Source organism: Pygocentrus nattereri, chromosome 25 (assembly GCF_015220715.1).
Source record: "Pygocentrus nattereri isolate fPygNat1 chromosome 25, fPygNat1.pri, whole genome shotgun sequence".
In the NCBI taxonomy this organism is placed as follows: Eukaryota; Metazoa; Chordata; class Actinopteri; order Characiformes; family Serrasalmidae; genus Pygocentrus; species Pygocentrus nattereri.
Window position 1 is genome coordinate 27,806,696 of NC_051235.1, and position 22,500 is coordinate 27,829,195.

The 22,500-nt window shown below is 42.2% G+C and overlaps 1 protein-coding gene across 4 annotated transcripts in view; it reads right to left on the minus strand.

Annotated features, from left to right (window-relative positions):
- Positions 1-22,500, minus strand: part of piezo1 (piezo-type mechanosensitive ion channel component 1) — a 180,532-nt gene that overhangs the window by 49,801 nt on the left and 108,231 nt on the right. For all 4 annotated transcript variants that reach the window (XM_037534600.1, XM_037534599.1, XM_037534598.1 and 1 more), the window contains 11 exons: positions 21,419-21,632; positions 16,193-16,361; positions 15,958-16,056; positions 14,203-14,299; positions 10,936-11,042; positions 10,363-10,623; positions 9,144-9,246; positions 5,823-6,004; positions 4,106-4,254; positions 1,587-1,745; positions 6-112 (listed from right to left, as the gene is read on the minus strand). In XM_037534600.1, coding sequence (XP_037390497.1) covers positions 6-112; positions 1,587-1,745; positions 4,106-4,254; positions 5,823-6,004; positions 9,144-9,246; positions 10,363-10,623; positions 10,936-11,042; positions 14,203-14,299; positions 15,958-16,056; positions 16,193-16,361; positions 21,419-21,632 — 1,647 coding nt within the window. The remainder of the gene's footprint in view (positions 1-5; positions 113-1,586; positions 1,746-4,105; positions 4,255-5,822; positions 6,005-9,143; positions 9,247-10,362; positions 10,624-10,935; positions 11,043-14,202; positions 14,300-15,957; positions 16,057-16,192; positions 16,362-21,418; positions 21,633-22,500) is intronic.

Sequence of the window (22,500 nt, forward strand, 5' to 3'; positions counted from 1 at the left end):
CTTACCGCCATCTTCTGACTCATCATCTCCCAGCTCCGTATGCAGGTCCTCCTCCTCAAAGCCTCCTCCTTCTGAACTCTGGAGCACCTCTGGCTTCGGGACAGATCTCTTTCTGTATGTACCAACAAAACACACCTATAGGAGCCAGTTCAACTGCAAAGAGCTTGCGCAGAAGCATGGGAAATGCGCTTTATAAAAACTACAAGCTGTAACAGAACCACATCTGAAACCAGCGTTAATGATGACGTAGCGTTTTATAGTGATAGTGAGTGATATAGTGATAGTTTTATAGACATAGTGAGTGCAGGATAGGAGGGCGAGCAAATACTGAGACTATAGTTCCAATTATAGCCATTATTATTCAGTTAAATTGGAACAGTCCTCTTCTGAAGTTCCTACCTACATCTTTGAAGTTTGGAAGTATGACTAGATTTGTGTTTTAGTGGTTTTGGTCAGACTCTAGACAGACACTCTGGAAAAAATGCTATTTTGCTTACTTTAGTTTTTCTGTCTTTAAAAGAGAGTGAGTGCAACAAAATGATAAGCAGAGGATGCTAATGAGGTTTTATCCAGTGAGAAGCATCACATAACATGCTCTTACTTTTGCATGTGGATGATTTTAACAGTGGCTACTGAGTAACAATGCAGCTGTCAGCAGGTACCACTGCTTCTTCTACTGACATGCCCACAATATGAAAACTCAGGGCTTATCGAAAATAATCATAACAATGTGTGCTCATCTCATAAACGCAGTATTCCCAACACGACTTGAAGGCAGCAACAGTATCCTGATATGTCAAGTGTGGCTGAGCTATTCTCGTAGGAGCCGTATGTTAACCGTAAAACAGTGATACCTCCTGGAAGCTTTCTGTTTAGTTTGTCGTTCCAAGGCTTGATAAACATGGTGCCGCTTTATGGCTGAGTACCTGTCTCAGCCATAAAGTGGCACCACTTTGTGCAGGCAAGGTGCCTTTTAATTTTTACAGGCAAGCACTCCTTTTTACACTGTGCTGCTGTGTTAAATCTACTGTCCAGGACTGCTGGAAACCTCTGAGTGACATACGTAACGTTTTTTTTTTTTCTTTCTTTCAATGAAACAATTTCATCTTTGCACAAACATGCAAACCAGATCAGTGCTTGCCACCCTTGGTCCTGAAGTCCTGCACTAAAATGTTCAAGACCCCAGGACCAAAACACCCCCTCAACTCTGCCTTGATGAGGAATTGAGTCATTCGATCAAGAGTGGTTGGTGTAGTGTAGTGGTTAACACTTCTGCCTTCGACACTGTAGACTGGGGTTCAAGCACCTACACTGTACCAATAAGAGTCCTTGAGCAAGACTCCTAACACCACCTTGGCCTACTTGTGTGATCAAATTGTAAGTTGATCTGGGTAAGATGCCGTAAATGTGTGCTAAGAAAAGACCAGGCCAGAACACAGGTAATACAGCACCCCAACTGAGTAAACTAGACGAAAGCTAACCTCTTAGACTTGTCAGATCAATGTGCAGCTCTCAGTGTTGTTCTTGATCCAACAGTACAGACTCAATATTCCTTAGTTAGTGCATTCAGAAAAAAAGGTCTTTGCCTGTTCAGGGGCGTGACGTGCTCCAGGTCAGTGATCTTCATGAAGGGTTTGTGGAAGTAGTGCAGCTGCAGGATGCAGGCCAGCAGGAAGAAACCAGGGATCATGATGCTGGTGAAGAGTTCCGACAGTTTAAATGTCTCCAGTCCGATGTCAGCCAATCTGGAGGGGAGAAAGGAGACAATGTTAGTTACATGCACAAACAACTCTGTCATTTGTCACGGTCACCTCTTCTTCTTCACCACTGATTGAGAAATCAGTTATAATTATACATCTACACCAATCAGGCATAACATTATGACCACCTCCTTGTTTCTACGCTCATTGTCCATCTTATCAGCTTCACTTACTGTATAGCTGCACTTTGTAGTTCTACAGTTACAGACTGTAGTCCATCTATTTACTTTGTTACCCTGTTCTTCAGTGGTCAGGACCCCATGGACCCTCACAGAGCAGGTACTATTTGGGTGGTGGATCATTCCCAGCATTGCAGTAACACTGACATGTTGGTGGTGTGTTAGTGTGTGTTATGCTGGTCTGAGTAGCTCAGACACAGCAGTGCTGCTGGAGTTTTTAAACAGTGTCCACTCACTGTCCACTCTATTAGACACTCCTAAATTGTCAGTCCTGAAGAACAGGGTAACAAAGTATCAGAGAAACAGATGGACTACAGTCTGTAACTGTAGAACTACAAAGTGCAGCTATACAGTAAGTGGAGCTGATAAAATGGACAATGGGTGTAGAAACAAGGAGGGGGTGATGATGTTATGCCTGATCGGTGTAAATCATGTTACCTCATTGGTTTGTCTAAAAGCAGCCACTCACTGTAGCCTGCAGTGCTATAAACACATTGGCTCACAGTAGAAGAGCTGATCTACGATTAGTTCCGGTCAGTAAAGTCAGAGTAAATAAGGGCAAAATATTATCCTAGATCATCTCTCCTCTGATACGCGTTATGGATCTGGGCCATTGTGTTTAATCTGCTCCCAGAATCTTGTGATCACTGCAGAAAGCAACCCACAAGGTCTAGGCCACACACATCTGTGAACACCAACAGCAACATGCACGTGAAACCAAACTGACATGCATGCAAATATAGGCTTCCTCATACGTACACAGATGCTTACACCCACTTGTTCAATAAGCCTGTGTAAATGTAATTTACCAGACTTACAAGACTTTATAACACTTGCTCAAACAGATTCTGTGGTGCACACACAGTAATGGCGGTGTGGCTCTGGATTGTTCCAAATCAGTTTTAACAATAAATGGTCTTAAACGCTGGAGTTAATATAGTCTATATTTGCTAATTCAGCCTTTAACCCTGAAGATGACTGGTCACCCAGCAACACAGACAACAATCTCACCTAGCTAGTAGCTAACGAAAAAGACAAAGAGAAATATTTAAGATGAATATCAATCATTTGGGGAAGGACAGACTTATTTGCATTTACAATCACTCCAGCTGGTTTCCTGATACATTTAATCTGCACCGAGAAACTGACAAACACCAAAAAGTCACAAAGCTGAAGTCAGTTTCTTGTTCTAATTGTCCTGTTCCACCTTAAATGGTGCAACAGTTACATTCCGAACTACATAGAACTCACAATTTAAACAAGAAGCTGCGAGTAAGAAGCGACTTCTGCCTCGTAAAAAGTCGAACGCTGAGAGATATTTTACAAGAAACTGTTCTACTTTTGAGGAAAAGTTTCCTGCTGGAGATGCGAGAAAAGCAGCTACAGCTGAGCTAAAGCTTAAAGCAGAGCCAAGCAAGTCTTATGTTTTTAGCCTATACTAGTACTATAGCACATATTGCCAAGATGGAAAGATGAACATAAATTACTGTGGCTCCTGATTTTGGTTAGATTTTGGTTGAAAGGACAAAGTGCCTCTTCTTAACATTTGGGTTGCTGACCTCTGATTCAGCCCCAACAGCATGGCACGAACTTCAGGTGTGAAAAAGATAATATTCATATATTCAAATATCCCTCTGGCTGTTAAGAAATTGTAATTGGATGTGCAAATTTAACATGTTTACTAAACATGAAACCCTTAATGCTCAATAATATCCACCTACACACATACAGTCATACTGACAGACTGCAAAACACTACAGCACAGGTCCTGAGAACGTCCTGCTCTGCATGTGTTAGTGTCTACTGTGCTCCCAACACACCCACTTTAAATCATGAAGGGCTTGTTAATAAGCTGATTAGTTGGATCAGGTGTGTTAGGAGCATAGGAAACACTGAAATACGCAGGACAGGGGGTCCAGAACCTGGACTGGGAACCACTGTACTACGGGAAGCGCAGGAGGGCAATACGCCTTCTGTTGTTACATCACAAAGGAAGAAATCGCTGCCCACAGAGAGAGATTGTAGCAAAGCCTTGAATAACGGTGACGGCAAAGAGACAATTACAGAAGAAAGCATGAAAGATGAGCTGATTATTCAAAAACAGTGTTATCTAATCAATGAGATCAATCATTATCAGCAGTTCTGGTAAAGTAACAAATGACGTACTGTTCCTCTGTGAAGCTGGTGAAGTTCTTCCAGTAGCCTGGGAAGTCCTCAAACTGGAAGGTGTAGATAGCAATGAGCACCAGCATGGTGTAGGCCACTACCAACCACCAGAAGGGTTTCAGGAGCCTCCTCCAGAGAGAGTAATACACCTAGAATGAGACGTCAATCATTTACGCCTGAATTCGGTCGACAGTTTAAGACCTAATGAATGTAGCAGTTTTTACTGATGTACATATTGGTGCACACACACAATATGCAAGCAAGCAAAACATAGCCAAAGAAATAACCAACTCCTGTTGTAACATTACTGCTGGCATTTGCAGTTAAAGTGGTTTATGTGGCTGTTTTGTAGTTTTATGTGTATCGATGATAATAAACCTACTAGCCACCTTGTTAGTAAGGCCCTCAGTGGAGCTCCTGAAGGCCTAGCTCAGGGGCTGGCAGCATGCGGCTCTTTTACTGCCCTGTTGCGGCTCTACGGCACAATTCGATTTTTATCTAATTATCCTCTTTCGCAGTAAAATAAAGCTCTGCTGATTGTCCTAAGAGTTTTAAGAATAAATGGTCTTTAACGCTGGAGTTAATGTAGAACTGCTAATTGACCCTTTAATCCTGAAGGCTGGTTTGCAGACTGCTGGTCACCATAGCAACAACAACAATCCCGCCTAGCTAGTAGCTATCAAATTTTAAGATAATGTGGAGACGAACAGACTTATTTGCATATATAATCATGCCGTTTAATCTGCAATGTCAAACTGTCACGCTAAAAAGTCACAAACTGAATTCAGCTTCGCAGTCGAATTTTCCCATTCCACCTTAAATGGAGCCTGCTGCACCACTGAAAGTTGAAAGACATTTTACCACTTTTACACTTTTGCCAAAGTTTCCTGCTGGAGATGTGAGAAAAGAGGCTATAGCTGAGCTAAAGCTTAAACAGAGCAAAGTAAGTCCGAGTTTTTGTTTAGTCTTTACAGCAAAGATGACACAATGGACATAAAATGCTGTCGGTCTCAAGGTGATTTGATTTTAGCTGGAAGGACAAAATGACTCTTCTTAACATCTGGGTTGCCGACCCCTGGCCTAGCCAATGGGAGAGCTGCATCTGTCACCCCTGGCTTGCTCAACTGGGGGTTTTTACTTTTATTCATGTTAAAACTTTGTCTTTACTGGAATTCTGTGAAGCGGCTTTGTGACGACATCAATTGTAAAAAGTGCTATACAAATAAATTTGATTTGATCTGATATCTGGCTGTATCTACCAAGATAGCACAGGAAAATAATCCTTTGTGGATAATTTTACGTTGACTGATTAAAGATTTCAACCCTTTTGTTTCCAAACAAAACTACAGAATGAAATAAGAGTATCATGACATTATTTGTACGGTTTGAACAAAACACAACAATAATTACATACATGTACATTTTTAGCTCCCAGAAATCATTCTGCTAGTCACAGCCATCTACACTATCCTAGACTATCCTATCCTTTACAGCCCTGTGGAGCTGGACCTGCATCTGATTCAACACATCGGCTGATTTTCAAATATTTTATAAGCTGAGAAATCTGCCTTATGGAACGGCCCCCATGTGTCAGCACTAATGCATGAGACATTACTGCAGCTGTCAAGAAGTATGAGCACGGAGCTATTACACACTATAAAACCCAGCACAGTCAGCATGTGTGGACCTGTGTGGTCAGGGGGTGGTCAGTGTTTACCTGGTAGAGGCACATGCAGAGCAGAAACAGCAGCATGTAGATGATCTTGTAGGCTACAAGCTTTCCGGCGAAGCTGACCATGATGAACATCCCTCCACAAACATAGATCCAATACTTGGCATACAGGCTCATCACCACTCTGCCCAGCAGCTTTAGAATGGAGTCATCACGCCCTGCATTCTCTGCGGAGATGGAGAGGCAGAGACACGGAGAGAAAGACGTCAAAAAAGATGTTACTTTAACTGACCAATTTCAAACGATGTGCACACAAAAATATTTACAAGTGACATAAAATGGATACACATTATTTTTCAAAAGTAAGCCAGAAGTTAATAAACAATAAATAACACTGAGGCATGCAAATAGCACCAGGAAATGATATTTTCTAAATGAAAACAAATCAACCCATCCTCCACACAGAACACATTTATGGTATTTTTCAGACAATTTCAGAGCTCAATTTCTATTTATTTACTCAGTTTAACATAAAACAAAACATAAAATATAAAACGTGCCCTAACTTTTACACAGGCCGTTTGATGCAACAGAAATGATGCATTAAAATGTTCAGAAGTGTGTTCTTTGTAGAGGAAATGTTAAAATAACATTTTATTTTATATATTTATGTTAAATAACTTTTTAGGGTGGCACGGTGGAGTGGTGGGTAGCGCTGTTGCCTCACAGCGAGGAGGACCTGGGTTCGATTCCCCGGCCAGGTGATCAGGGTCCTCTCTGTGTGGAGTTTGCATGTTCTCCCTGTGTCTACGTGGGTTTTCTCCGGGTTCTCCGGTTTCCTCCCACAGTCCAAAGACATGCAGTCAGACTAATTGGACGTGCTACATTGCCCCTGGGTGTGAGTGACCGTCTGTGTCTGTCTGCCCTGCGATGGACTGGTGACCTGTCCAGGGTGTATCCTGCCTTCCGCCCGAAGACTGCTGGGCCCTTAATTTGCTCTTTTATTATTGTTTGTTATCTGGTGTCGACCAGAGGAGGATGGGTTCCCCTTTTGAGTCTTGGTTCTTCTCAAGGCTTCTTCCTTTTGCTCTTAGGGAGTTTCTCCTTGCCACTGTCGGTGCTCATGGGAGCTCGGACACAGATTTTTCTGTAAAGCTGCTTTGTGACAACACCTGTTGTAAAAAGTGCTATATAGATAAATAAGCCTTGACTTAGAAAATCAACAAATGTCACTCTGATAAGTGCCCTGGCTGAGATTTGCTCGCTGGGTTTCAAATACGAGGTATTCTGGAAGTGAATTTTATTTCAACTTAATTCTCAGTGATATACAAATTTCTCATCATTATTATCGAGAATTATCTTATATTATCTTATCGAGAATGTAAAATACACTATATTTCCAAAAACATTGCTCACCCATCCAAATCATTGAATTAAGGTGTTTCAATCACTTCCATGGCCACAGGTGTATAAAGCCGAGCCCCTAGGCCTGCAGACTGCTTCTACAGACATTAGTGAAAGAATGGGTCGCTCTCAGGAGCTCAGTGAATTCCAGCGTGGTACCGTGACCAGCGACGCCACCTGTGCAGCAAGTCCAGTCGTGAAATTTCCACACTACTAAATATTCCACAGTCTGCTGTCAGTGGGATTATAACAAAGTGGAAGCGATTGGGAACGACAGCAACTCATTTACATTTACATTTATGGCATTTGGCTGACGCTCTTATCCAGAGCGACTTACAGTTTGATCATTTTTACACAGGTAGGCGAAGGTGGTGTTAGGAGTCTTGCCCAAGGACTCTTATTGGTGTAGTGTAGGGTGTTTATCCAGGTGGGGATTGAACCCTAGTCTACAGTGTAGAAGGCAGAGGTGTTACCCACTACACTATCCAAACTCAGCCACGAAGTGGTTGGCCACGTAAAATGACACAGCGGGGTCAGCGGATGCTGAGGGGCATAGTGCACAGAGGTCACCAACTTTCTGCAGAGTCAATCACTACAGACCTCCAAACTTCATGTGGCCTTCAGTTCAGCTCAAGAACAGCGTAGAGAGCTTCATGGAATGGGTTTCCATGGCCGAGCAGCTGCATCCAAGCCTTACATCACCAAGCGCAATGCAAAATGTGGAATGCAGTGGTGTAAAGCGCCGCCACTGGACTCTAGAGCAGTGGAGACATGTTCTCTGGAGTGACCCATCACGCTTCTCCGTCTGGCAATCGGATGGATGAGTCTGGGTTTGGTGGTGCCATAACTGCGTACCAGTGCACAAAGCACGTGCATAAAGACATGGATGAGCCAGTTTGGTGTGAAAGAACTTGACTGGCCTGCACAGAGTCCTGACCTCAACCTGACAGAACACCTTTGGGATGAATTAGAGCGGAGACTGTGAGCCAGGCCTTCTCGTCCAGCATCAGTGTCTGACCTCACAAATGTGCTTCTGGAAGAACGGTCAAAAATTCCCATAAACACGCTCCTAACCCTTGTGGAAAGCCTTCCCAGAAGAGCTGAAGCTGTTACAGCTGCAAAGGGTGGGCTGACATCATATTAAACCCTATGGATTAAGAATGGAATGTCACTTAAATTCATAGGTGTGTGAAGCCAGACGACCGAATACTTTTGGAAATGGGCAATTATTATTTTTAAAGAGTTATCACTACAGCCCAAAATAGTTCCCTTCACACTGGAAGGAATCTGAAGGATTCAAAACACCCTACGCTGCCATATCAGCTTACCAGCCTGGACCACTATCACATTCTGATACTGATCCGAGATATAATACAACCCCTGCCTGTGCCCGCACTACTCAGACCAGTACTTGGACTCTTAAAATAACAAGAAAAAGAGAAAAAAAAGAATAAAAATGACAAAAATAATAAAATAAAAAATCAATGAATTGTGTGCATTATCAGGGTTATAAGAAGACACAAAGCACAGACACAGTACATTCTTTAGCTCTTTAGTAAGGAAAATGGTTGTATTCAGAACCATGAACACTCAAAGAACCCTCTGTATGATTAAAGGGTTCTTCAGATTGATTGAGAATGTGCATGAATGTGCTAGGGTTCTATACAGCACCAAAAGGATTCTTCTACAGTTACAAGCTGATATTGTAACAATAAAACCCTTTTGGGTGCTATTTAGAACCCTTTAATAATAATAATAATAACCCTTTAACCCAAGTAAATTCTATATAGAACCATCTACAGCATATTCTCTGTCAGTCTGAAGAACCATTTCAAAGAAATCACTCATCATGGAAAAGGTTCTTTGAATGTTCATGGTTTTATACAGAACCTAAAGAACAACTGAGGAACCATGTTTTAAAGCGTGCTGGAGAGTTTCAGTGCAGTTTCTGGCCTCTCTCACCTCCAGTGGTGACCTCCTGCAGCGGAGCAGCCTGCTTCTTCTTGCAGAATATGTCCTTTACTGAGTGTCTTAACAGCAGCCAAAACGTCAGTGTGAACAGCAGCTGAGCAAGAAAAGGAGAAGAAACATCTTTGGCATAACATACTTAGACATATCATATACACAGTGCAGCATATGTTGCCGGAAGAAAAACTCTTGTATCTCCAAAATAACTTTACAGGAGAAGGAAAAAACCTACTTTACTTTTAATGTAAGTCAATGGAACCAGACGTATTTCCGAGTCATTTTTGGTCATTTCTTTTGGTCCATTCAAAATGGCATTCACACACAATGTAAAGAACAACAGGCATTTTCAAATCACGTCAAAAACTGAAAAACAATAAAAATGGAGATACAAGGTTTTCTTCAGATAGCAGCAATATGGTAGTTTTTAAGATGCATCACATATTCCTAAATAATGAACATCTTCAGGAATGTGGTTTTATTAAATAATTCACCGCTGCTTCTCCACATCGAGAGGAGCCAGCTGAGGTGGTTCGGGCATCTGGTTAGGATGCCTCCTGGACGCCTCCCTCGGGAGGTGTCACAGGGAAGTCCACCCCGGAGGAGACCCCAGGGAAGACCCAGGGCACGCTGGCGTGACTATATCGCCCTGCTGGCCTGGGAGCGCCTCGGAATCCCCCCGGGAGGCTAGTGGAAGTGGCTGGGGAAAGGGAGGTCTGGGCCTCATTGCTTAGGATGCTGCCCCCGCAACCCGAACCCCGGAAAAGCAGAAGATAATGGATGGATGGATGGATGGATGGATGGATGGATGGATGGATGGATGGATGGATGGATGGATGGAACGACAGAAATCCTAGCTACTCTTTCCCTTTCCCTACATAAACAGTTCTTTAATTCACCACATTAGCACTAAAAAATATTCTGATCATTCCTGATGACACGAAAATGTCTGTCATTTTGATCTCAAAACAGAGAAAACTAAGTCAGAACTACATACTTAAACCTGTCGATACAGAATATAAACCAAATGTCATTGTTTAAGTAAACAATGCAATCAATTATGTAATTAAATTTACATGGTATAGCAAGACAACAATAACTGCAGACTTCTAATACTGCTGTGGTGGTTCATCTGACTGCTGCTGCTATCGCTATGTAATCCATGTGGGCCCTATGTGATGCTAAACTCCCTTTCCCAGAGTTCCAACCTCCTCACCATGGCTCCGAGGCGTAAACAGGGGTAGTACGCTCGGTCCAGACCCATCTGCCTCAGGCTCATGTAGCCCACGTTCTGGGGCAGCTCGGGCTCCAGGTCCATGGCCCACACGTACTGCAGGCCGCAGAGCCCCAGGCCGTACAGCAGGATGAAGGGCGAGCAGAGCATGGCGAAACGACGACGCGCTCGCAGCATCCAGATCAGACACGCCCACAGCAGCAGCACGAAGGTCAGCCAGCTGTGGTAGGTTATACTCCACACCTACAGGGGGTGATGGAAAATGATTATACAAGAGCTGAAGTTTAACACCCTACATCTTTGGAAGTTCTTATCCTTAATTTTAACGCTCAGAAGGACACTGAAAATAATGATGAGTTCCAATTGAGTGAGTAATGATGATAACGATAACGTAATAATAATAATTAACAAATGCTGGCAGGAGTTAAAAGCCTCAGTGGTCAGTTCTGATTTCTCGCTTAGACCCAATCTTTCTCAGTTGACCCCCACATTTGTGTGGGTGAAGTAATTCAAACCCAATACACAGAAAAGCAGAAAGAGGATGTTTGCTGTTACCATCATGGCGATGAGAGCACAGACGTAACTTTGCTGCATGATCATCTTCCCCACTAAACGCAGTGGGCTGTCCTCCTCCTGCTTCTCTGGAGCCTCTCCATCGATCCCTGAGACACAAACATATACTTTATGTACAAGAACCTTATTATAGACCTTCACAAACACATTCATTTACTGCTGACTAGAGTTGGCATGTCTGTGATGAGGGGCTGATTTCAGCATTAAACATGCTAAAGAGCCTATCAGAGTGGGAAAAAAAGGAGAAAGTGATCCAGTCCTGTAACAAATCTGTCCTGAAATGGCACCAACTCACACTGTGCTGTGACACTGTTAGCTGTGCAGTTCTTCCTGTGGGTTAGTAGAGTGATTGAGTAGTTTCAGCTACTTTAACATGATCATCTTAGAGGGGAATTCCATATTTTTCTCAAAATTTCTGCATAATTAAAAGGTTAAGATGTAAAAAAGTCAATCAGAGTGGTTTAGTATGAAATGCACCATTCTAGAGAAACATCAAAAAAGTCAGAACTATTTTCACACTAAATAGTAGCGTTAAATGGCTTCCAGTCACGTTGTAGACAATGGATGATACTGCCCTGAAATAATTACTACGTTCCTAAATGCACCAATAATTCAACCAAACAGCCTCACCTGAGTTTCCAATCAACCAAGTTTAAAAATGCTCAACTTCAACTTAAAAAGCTCCGCTCATCATATGTCACTTTTAATGAGGTAACCGGTGCCAGTAACCTGTGGTGTCCCCCTGGGTTCAATTCTTGGGCTGCTCTTATTTAATTTATACGTGCTTTCTTTTGGTCAAACACTACAAGACTACTGCCCAAAATCATTGCTGTGTTCCTAAATGCACCAACAATTCAAGCAAACAGCCTCACCTGAGTTTCCACCTGAGCAAGATTAAAAATGTTCAACTTCAGCTGAAAAGCTCCGCTCGTAATGCGTCACTTTTAACGAAGTAACCGATTAAAAAGACAGTGAAACTGAACTGGAGAGCGAACATGGGCTGTGTAGTAGGACAGGTTTACCCACATTTGTGATTAAAAATGCTCCAAAATAAATATTTATTCACTAGCCTATTTACAATCCTGGAGATTGTTCTCACAGAGGTTTGCTTAAGAACCCTGAGAAACAGACTCCTCACCACGGCAGGTTGGTGATTAGTTTACTATAATGTAAAAGTCTGCACTGCAAAAAATACAGTATCTTGTCCAATTTAATTATTTTAATTCTAGTCGATATATCAAATATTTCCTATTTCAAGATGGCTGTGCACTTATAAGATTATTTAGCTTATTTCTAGACATTATTACCTGCTTTAAGTAATTTTATGAAGTAAAATTCTCTCACTATAGTGGTAAATACTTCAGCTTGCTTCAAGCACATTTCTTAAAACAAGGCAATATAGTGACAGAATTTGACTTAATAAAATTACTTAAAATTAGTACAAATGTTTGGAAATAAGTTAAATAAGCGTACAGCAATCTTAATAGGAGAACTGTTGGATTGATCCACTAGAATTAAGATAATTTTACTTGACAAGATACTATTTTTTGCAGTGTGTGCTGTTTGTGTTCAGGGCACTTGCTAATGTTTACATGGGCTGAGTGTGAGGAATTAAACGTGAAGGACGTTTTCCCCAAAATAAAGCACAATGCAGATTTATTTGGGGACGCTTGACGTGATGTGGAGCATAAAGATCCGCTCTGCACCTTTTCCTCTTTTGGAAGTTCCACTGCCACTATTTACAGCCGGATGTGATGGCACAGCGACTGTGAACAAGGTCTATTGTTCACAGTGGCGGTGATGGGAACCAGGCCAAGGGAGCCAGAAGAGTTTAATGCTGCAGAAGAGTTTAATGCTCTAAAAGCTCCCTCAGAGAGAGCTATTACATCAAATGGTTACAAATGCGCTGCCTGATGCCTCGGAAGGTTTTGAAAGATGGTTTTAGCCTAAATGTATTCTTTTAATCCATCATGGTGAAGAGGTACATGCAGGGCATTGTAAGTCAAAAGAGCCCCAAAAGAAAACTTAGTTCTTCAGATTGACGACTGTTTTACCATCATCAACAATCCATATACAACTAAGAAGACAATGGCAGGTTCACCGGTCATCTAACACAGTAAAAAAGAATGGATATATTTGTGCAGAGACTGTGATCTTTGGCTCATATAATCACCACTGTAAAGACACTCTATTAAGCAATTACAGACTGATTTACCATTCATTGTAAAAATCACTGTTTTCAAGCAGCTTACTTGTTTTGATACCACTGAGCATACAATTCTCAAAGATCGACTTGAGAACCAGATTGGTCTCTTAAGAACTGTCCTAAAATGGTTCAGTTCATACCTGCAAGGAAGGAACTACTTTGTTGAAATAGAAAATAATGTTTCTGATAGTGTGCTAGTGAACTGTGGTGTCCCCCAGGGTTCAATTCTTGGCCTACTTTAATTTATACATGCTTCCTTTTGGCCAAATACTACAAGACTACAGGATATCTTACAACAGCTATGCAGATGATACTCAGACTCGTTTGGCCCTCTCCCCAAACAACTTTATTCCCCTTGAATCACTTTGTAAGTGACTTGATAACATCACTAACTGGAGGGGAGAGAGCTTTCTGCAGTTGAATAAAGATAAAACAGAGATTATTTTATTTGGGAATAGCAATGAGTGGCACAGGCGAGCTATCTGGAAAGGGGAGCCCTAAAATCAACAGAAATAGTACATAACATAACACTAGACAGTTTTAAATCTGGGCTAAAAAACATTCCTATTTGAGCAGCTTTCAGTGCAGTTTAAACCACTTTTAGCTCTACTGCACTTCCTTCCTGTAACGGCACTTCATTATCCTAATTTAATTTTTAAGTCTTTTACTATAATGATTCATTTCTTCTCCTTTAAAAACGATATCAATCATGTTTTAATCATGTTTTAATTTCCATCCTCTTTTACTATTTCAATTTGAACTATCTTTGAATGCACTTTGAATGACCGCAGTGAATAAAAGGTTCTATGCAAATAAACTAGCCTTGCCTTGCCTTACAATAAAACATTTCAACCTTTCAAGTATGCATTTTTTTTTTTAATTCCCGGAATTCCACTTTAAGTGAAGTCCTTCATTCAAAAATAGCTCACTTAAAACAAAGTGTGTTCAACAGAGGTATCGGAAAAGAAAAAGTGGTATCATGAGATCTCTGACTTTGCTATTGCCCTAAATACGGTGTTGTTGCTTTACAAAGGTTCTCCTACCTAGTTCATGCTGACTGGAACCATTAGTGACATGCTCTTTAGTGTTAGGCGGGTCTGATTCCTGCCCAGGGCTTTCACCTGTGGCCAGCAGCATTTGCTGTAAAGAATAAAACAGAAAAGCAGCAGCATTACAAACGCAGCATAATTACACATTACACATAACAATCACACTAGAGCAGTGAAATGACCACACATGCAGCCATAGGTGAAAATCGTCCAAGCACGAAGCCTCTAATGGACATTCACAGGTCTTTCCATTCTAAACTAAGCTGTTCTAATTTACTGCTGATGTTCTGATGTGAGGCTGTAATAGACCTGTAAGAGAAAATGGGACAGCAGACATGGCTGGTGTCAGTAATGGCCAGAGGTGGGAACAAGTCACTAAGTTGAAAGTAACAAGTAAGTCTTCTCAAGTCCTCACATTCATTCGAGTCAAGGCCCAAGTCACGATAGTCGAGTCTCGATTCAAGTTCGTACAGGCGAGACCCAAGTCAACAGTCCTAATCTTAAGAGTCCTAAACAAGTGAGTCTGTATCCTTCAGCTAATTTAAGGCCATAACAGTGAATTATTGTACGTGCTGTAGCCTTATAATGACAGCACTTTAGCAGTAAATGGCTGTATATTAATTTTTTATTATTTATTTTAAATATAAAATCCATGGTACACGGATAAGCATGACAGGTACCCTGATATACACAAAGAGTAGTTCAGCTACACATGAAAAGAATTTTCAAAGTACTACTGAATATAATAATAAAAAAAACTTTATGCTTAAAGATCATTTTTTATGATTTGTGGGAACATTGGATGCATTGGATTGAAATAAAAACTATACGAGCCAATTAAAAACAATTACTATATTTAGATGACAACAGAAACCAAAACACCAAAGTTTACAGAAAAGACAGCAAAACGATGGTGAATTTACAAAGTTTTTTCATCATCATTGTTTATTTAAATTTGAACTGCTCTACCTTAAACGGTGCAGCAGTTAAGTTCCAGCGACAGCTGCACCATTTAAGGTGGAGCAAAAAACTTCCAATATGAAGCTGGCGGATGTTGTGCTTGTTTTCCCTGCAGAAGCTGTTAAAATCAGTCAAACAGAAAGAGCTGTCTCGTTTGTTTTGCTATTCTGAGGTTCGATTCCCCGGCTGGGCGACCGGGGTCCTCTCTGTGTGGAGTTTGCATGTTCTCCCCGTGTCTGCGTGGGTTTCCTCCCATAGTCCAAAAGACATGCAGTCAGGCCAATTGTGTAAAATGATCAAATTGTAAGTCGCTCTGGATAAGAGCGTCAGCCAAATGCTGTTAATGTAATGTAATGTAATGAGGAAAAAATGGTCAGTTTGCCTGGTAAGTTTCTGCAGTAAGCCTGGAGGGTAAGTCCGAGTCCCTGGTGTTGAAGTCAAAGTCCCAAGTCTTTCTCGATTTTCTTGAGTCGAGTCTAAAGTCATCAAATTCGCGCCTCGAGTCCAAGTCATATGACTGGACTCCGCACCCCTGGTAATGGCTTTCTAACATGTATGAAACGTATCAGAGCTGTGTGAACAAAACCTTTCATCACTGAAATGGAAGAATTTCAAAGGACAAGAAAAACGTTCTGATCTTACAATGGAAGTTGAGGTAAAAAGATTTTTAATGAATTTAGACCATTTCTGTTTGGGCGTTCATCATAAATTCACACAATGCAAAATTGGAGATACAAGGCTTTTGCACGACAGCGACGATGTATAGATGTAAATCGTCCTCAGACCCACCTTAGTGTCATCTCCAGTGCTTTTTCGCGCTCCCCACGGTCTTAGCTCCACCTCCTCTCCATTTCCACTTTCTGTAACCTTGGCTTCACCCACAATAGTCTGTGCAGTCAATGAAAACAACAATAAGCACCAACCCCACGTTACAGTAGTGCCCTATGCTAATTGTGTTTACTGTGCATGACTCTTTAGAGAAACTGCTCAATTAACAGCTTTAAAAAAGCGTGCATGCAGACACCTCAGTGTAACTATGGCTGCTGATCTTCAGAACGGTTGTCACGGTGATGTAGAGGAGCAAGAGGATGCCAGGGTTGACGTATACAGGCCAGTCATGCTCCGTGTTAAGGATGAGGTCACCGAAGGAGGAACAGTTTGTAGGCTTTATTATGTCCTTGAGGCCAAAGAGCCTGGAGGAGGAGCGTAAACAAACAAATAAACATGATTAACAATTATAAAATATAAAGTAAAACAGACCCAATAAACAAAGCAAATGTTGAAAACTGTTAAAACTGTCCTTTTTAATCTGCCTTTTAACATTTTTTTTGATGCTTTGTTGATTTTTTTGACGTAAAAAAGAAATTAACATCTCTACACAGTACATATTTTTGCAAACTCGGGTGCAAACAAGGACACAGGTGTGTAAAGCCAAGCCCCTCGGCCTGCAGACTGCTTCTACAGACATTAGTGAAAGAATGGGTCGCTCTCAGGAGCTCAGAGAATTCCAGCGTGGTACCGTGATCGGACGCCACCTGTGCAGCAAGTCCAGTCGTGAAATTTCCTCACTACTAAATATTCCACAGTCAACTGTCAGTGGTATTATAACAAAGTGGAAGCGATTGGGAACGACAGCAACTCAGCCACGAAGTGGTCGACCGCGTAAAATGACAGCAGGGTCAGCGGATGCTCAAGAACAGTGTAGAAAGCTTCATTGAATGGGTTTCCATGGCTGAGTAGCTGCATCCAAGCCTTACATCACCAAGCGCAATGCAGAGCGTGGAATGCAGTGGTGTAAAGCGCCGCCACTGGACTCTAGAGCAGTGGAGACGTGTTCTCTGGAGTGACCAATCACATCCAACGATTCTACTTTTCCACAAATGTAATGGAGAAACTAAACTAAAAACTAATTCCTGCCAAAGTGGTGTTGTGTCTTTGGAATAGTTTATTCTGTCAAAAGTGTCTGGCAAAATGATTGGCACCCTTGATGAATACTATAAATAGAACCAAAGGAATGTGTGTCATTGGCAAAAAACGTTTCTTGATCTTACTTTTTGTGTCTAGGGACTTCATTGTTGTCTATGACCATTTCCAGTTTCACTGGAGTATAAATATGAGGTAACACAAAGGTAAAATCCCTTTGTCATCCACCAAACATAGGAAAAGCCTGAGAGCTCTCAGCCCAAATGAGAAAATAAAGCTGTTGAGCTGCATAGACTGGGGAATGGCTAAAATAAATAAATAAAAAATAAAAAGTTGAAATTACCAGTAAGCACAATCTGGGGTTTCAGAAGCATGGAACTGTTGAAAATTTTCCAGGAAGGGGATGTATCTGCATACTGACCCCACTCACAGGAAAGGGGATACTACGAGAGGCAAAGAGAAACCCAAAGATCACAATTTCCCAACTGCAAAGTTGGTGGTTTCACAGTTTCAAAATCAACAGTGAGACACCACCTCCACGACCCATGACCAGGAGCTTTTTGGCCAAGTTTCTCAAAAGAAGCTCTTCCTGAGGCTGAGACAATCCCAGTGTCTGAACTGTGGTCCAGAGGCCCTTGTTAAGGTCAGTGGCACAATTACTTGCATTCCACACCACAACATTTAAGCCGGAAAGTGCTTGACGAGACAATGACCTGTAGCACGCGCTAAAATCGACATAATTGCAGCAACATAAAATCCCGGTTTTGAAACTGACCTCCCAGTGTCCAGACTTGAAACCAATTGGAAACCTGTGGTCTCAACTGAAAAGGGCAGTTCACAGGAGAAAACCCAAGAATCTCAATGAGTTGGAAATGTTCCACATGGAAGAGTGGTCCAAGATCCCTCCAAAAGTGTCCCTCCAACCTTGTTAAACACTAGAGAAAGGGGTTGAGTGTTGCCGTTCTCGCCAGGGGAGGCTCCACCAAATACTGAAATTATGAGTGCCAATATTTTCAGAATCTGAATTTTTATGAAAACGTGTGCTACGAAAGGAAAACTTTATTTTGTACCAATTTTTTTTACACTAAAAGCATCAAAGTTGCCAATATTTGCGGTGTTGACTGTATTTGGAAAGTATCATGACGTATAATTTGAACTTGATAGTGGTCAGAATTTGATAAAGCCCTTTGTTGTACATAAACCACAGGTTATTATGCGGTTGACTGAGTGGGGGTGGGTGTATGTGAACCCCTGCAACTTGGCAGGTTGTTTTACAGCAATGCAACTGCTATCCATCATCATCTCCGTGACAGAGTAAAGGTCAAAAGAGATTTGTGGGATGGGAGGAATGCACACAGCTGGCACCCTGACTAAGCAGGAAACAGCCAGTAAAAGTGTGCGTGTGTGTGTGTGTGTGTGTGGGAGAAAGATATCCTCCAGATGTATCCAGTTCTAAGGTTTATTCCTCAGTGCTGTGCCAGGTTGCCAGGTTGGCACAGTGCACTGCCAGCGAGCAGAAATGCAAGGAGGTCATGCCATGGTTATCTCACTCTGCACCATCCCTACTGCCTCAATCCTTCACTAACTCACCAGAAAACCAATATTCCAGAACATTCCAGCATTCCTAGCCAAAAGCCTTCATCCTGTACTCACTCACACACTCACTCTAAAGCTCCACACGTCTCCCTCCGAGCTGTGAGCTCACAAACAATACAGCCTCCTACATCCATCACGTCGCACCCCTACATTCCCCCGTTTCTCATACTTGCATAACACATACCCATAATGCAAAGTGATGACACCACTCATTTAAAGTGAGTGGTAGGATCTGGAAGAGGACAGGAATGAGGGGGTGATTATAAATCACTCTTAACAGACCAGTGAATGAGGGGGTGATTATGTCTCCACCATCGCTCTCAACAGCCCAGTGAACACATGCCAATCGGCCTCCAGTGAGGTTTTAAAGGCTAATGAAGCAGAAACTGGTCCATCTTGTTTAATAATTTCTGACATGTTGACCCAAAGTTCTTCAACAAACGTCAGTGCTCTAAACCGAATGCCAAAGTTCTCCACCAAACAGTAATGTTCTCGACCAACTGTGAGTGAGTCTCCACAATATGCCAACGCACTCCATCAAAAATCAAGAAGAACAAGAATAAAGAAGAGTGCCAGTGTTCTGCAGTAAACGTCAATATTCATCATTCCCACATGAACATTCTAAACCAAATGCCAAATTTCTCAACCAGGCGCCAATGTTTTTCACAAAACACCAATGTCCACCACTAAACATTTCTCTACCAAATGCCAATGCTCCATCAAACACCAGGAAGAATACCAATGTCCTTAACCAACATCAAGGTTCTTTGTCAAATGCCAAGTTTCTCCACCAAATGCAATTATCTTCTAAAAACATCAACATTCAAAACCGAATGACAAAATTCTAAACCAAATGCCAGTTTTTTCCACCAAATGTCAGCTTTCTCCACAAAATGCCAGTGTTCTCCATCAAATGTCAATGTTCTCCACCAAATGCCAATATTTCATCAAACACCAAGAAAAATACCAATGTTCTTAACCAACATCAATGTTGGTTTCTAAAACAAATGTCAGTTTTCTCCACAAAATGCCAATATTCTCCATCAAACCTTCATGTTCTCCACCAAATACCAATGTTCCTAACTAATCATTAATGTTCCCCATCAAACGTCAAGCTTCTCCCTCAGGGTCACAGGGGGGTGCTGGAGCCTATCCCAGCAGTCATCAGGCGGAAGGATACACCCTGGACAGGTTGCCAGTCCATCACACTCACACCCACTGCATGTCTTTGGACTGTGGGAGGAAACCAGAGAACCGGGAGGAAACCCACACAGACACGGGGAGAACATGCAAACTCCACACAGAGAGGACCCTGGTCACCCGGCCGGGGAATTGAACTCCTCACTGTGAGGCGACAGCTCTACCCACCACACCACCGTGCCGCCCCTCCACCAAACATCTAAAACATTCTAAAACATTCTAAATCAAAAGTCAAAATTCTCCAGTAGATGTTAAGGTTCTCCACCAAATGTCAATAAGAAGGAGTAGACTCTCCTGGAGGCGTGGGTTCGTATCCCACTTCTGACAAGCTTTTCAATTGGGGCAGTCGTGGGCTGGAGGTTAGGGAACTGGCCCTGTGACCGGAAGGTTGCCGGTTCAATCCCCAGCGCCGACAGTCCATGACTGAGGTGTCCTTGAGCAAGACACCTAACCCAATTGCTCCCCGGGCGCCGTGGATAGGGCTGCCCACCGCTCCGGGCAAGTGTGCTCACTGCCCCCTAGTGTGTGTGTGGTGTTTCACTTGCATGGATGGGTTAAATGCGGAGATGGAATTTCCCCGGTTGTGGGATCAAAACAGTATCACTTATCACTTACTTAGAAGACAAATAAGAATTTCCTCAAACAAATGTCACTGCTTTCCAACAAATGTCAAGTGTCTCCTTCCAATATCTTTCTGCAGTAACATTAACATTCAACACTATCATTTTCCTAACAAACACAATCATTTTCCAATAGCCACATTTACATGCAGCCTAACAATCTGTTAACAATCCGACTAATAACTCAATCGGAATAGAATACGTCTACGTAATCAGCAGAATACACTGGTCCGATTAAGGCCATTCAGAATACAATTTCTATCTGATTGATCAAGGAGGGTAATCCTGTAAATATTCCAATAAATATAAGAATAATTACAGTGTAAACATCTGTATCCGATTACATTTCCAGTTGGAAAGTTTAAGCATGTTCTGTGCATGTGTGCCATGTCATAGTAAAGGTTTATAACATGGCGGAAGCAGAAAATGGTCTACAGAGAAGACAGAGAAGTGTATGCTTTGATCTTTAAAAGACAGCAATGGGACAGGCGTCCAGCTTATGTGTCCAAGAACATGCTGTCTCTTGAGAGGGAGCATATAAACACCTCACTCTTAATCTAGAATCAGACTGTATTCAATCAGGTTGGCAAAACGTCTTGTAAACACAGCCAATGAAAGCCAGTGTTCACCTCCAAAGGCCAACGTCCTCCACCAAAAGCACCATCAATCTAAAATAAACACCAACTTTCTTCAACATACAGCATCATTCTCCACCCACCAATGACCTGATGGGCCAAGTGAACCAGTGTGAATGGAAGAGGATATTCTAGAGATGACCAATTATCACACTTGGGTACAGCAAACAGACCCAACATCTGGGTTCATCAGTGCAGCATGCTGGATCTGTGCCCTGGGCTTTAACCTGAACTGTAGTTATGTGTCTGGATGCAGATGGCAATGCGGAAGCATACCTGGCCCACAGGCTGCTCGGGGTGAAGATGCTCTGGGCAAAAGTACTCTGGTACAGGTATAGACACACAAGGTGGCCCGCCGAGAAGAAGCTGACCATCACACACAGCGCGTTGAAGCCCAGTTGGCTGATGGGAAAGTGGCAGGCCCACCAGGTACACACACCGATGAACAGCAGGAAGTAGAGGGCAGAGAAGGCGGAGGGCAGGGTGATCCCTGGGAAAAACAACACAACAGTTTTTAATGAAAATACAGAAACCAAGAAGAACCCTTGTTCTTATAATCCTCACTGAATGTGAAAGGGAATGAGGCATCTGGAGGGAGTTGGATGTATGTTCCAAGTAACTTCCAAAAAAAGCAGTTCACTGAAGAAATGTTAAAAGTAAATGAAAGCCAACAATGACCTATTCCAATGCTCACTGGTTCCCATTACCGTTCTTCCTTAATAGCAGCATTTCAGTGTAAATGATTCCATGAAAGTGGGCTAAAAAGCTGTTACTCTTAAAAATGATCAAAAGCTTGATGGATATTTTGAGTAAATATTCCCTTAATCAGTAATCAAATAGATTGGATATTGGAATCAGTAACAAAATAGTTTGTATTGACTAGCAGATAATATTGATTCTCTCACAAAGGGCCGGCCTTAGTCTGTCTGCATAGGAGATTCCAGGCACAGGAAAGCCAGGCCTGTGTGCCCCTACTGACCCAGTGAAGAGGGGCAAGTTGACCTTGAAAATTAAAGCAGACTGATAAAACCTAGTTGAAACCAGCTTTTAGGAGTGAGCGCAACATGCAATGGTAAAAATTGATGGACAAAGAGATTCACCTATTAGAGAATGAGCGAATATCAAAAATTAAGAGTAAGAAAAAAGTAAGACGGGTGGATTTTAAATTACCCCAAATAAATGGTACAAACTGCTGTTTAGAACACTGCATTGTGCAGTTGGGTCTCTGAGCGGCGACAAACCTTGGCGAGGACGCCGGGGAGAGAGCCGCGAGTGTGGAGGGGGTGAAGCACAAAGCCCGAGCTCCCCCGACGTGCGGGAGTGACAGCGGGAATAGGAGGATGATGCTGGTACTGGCT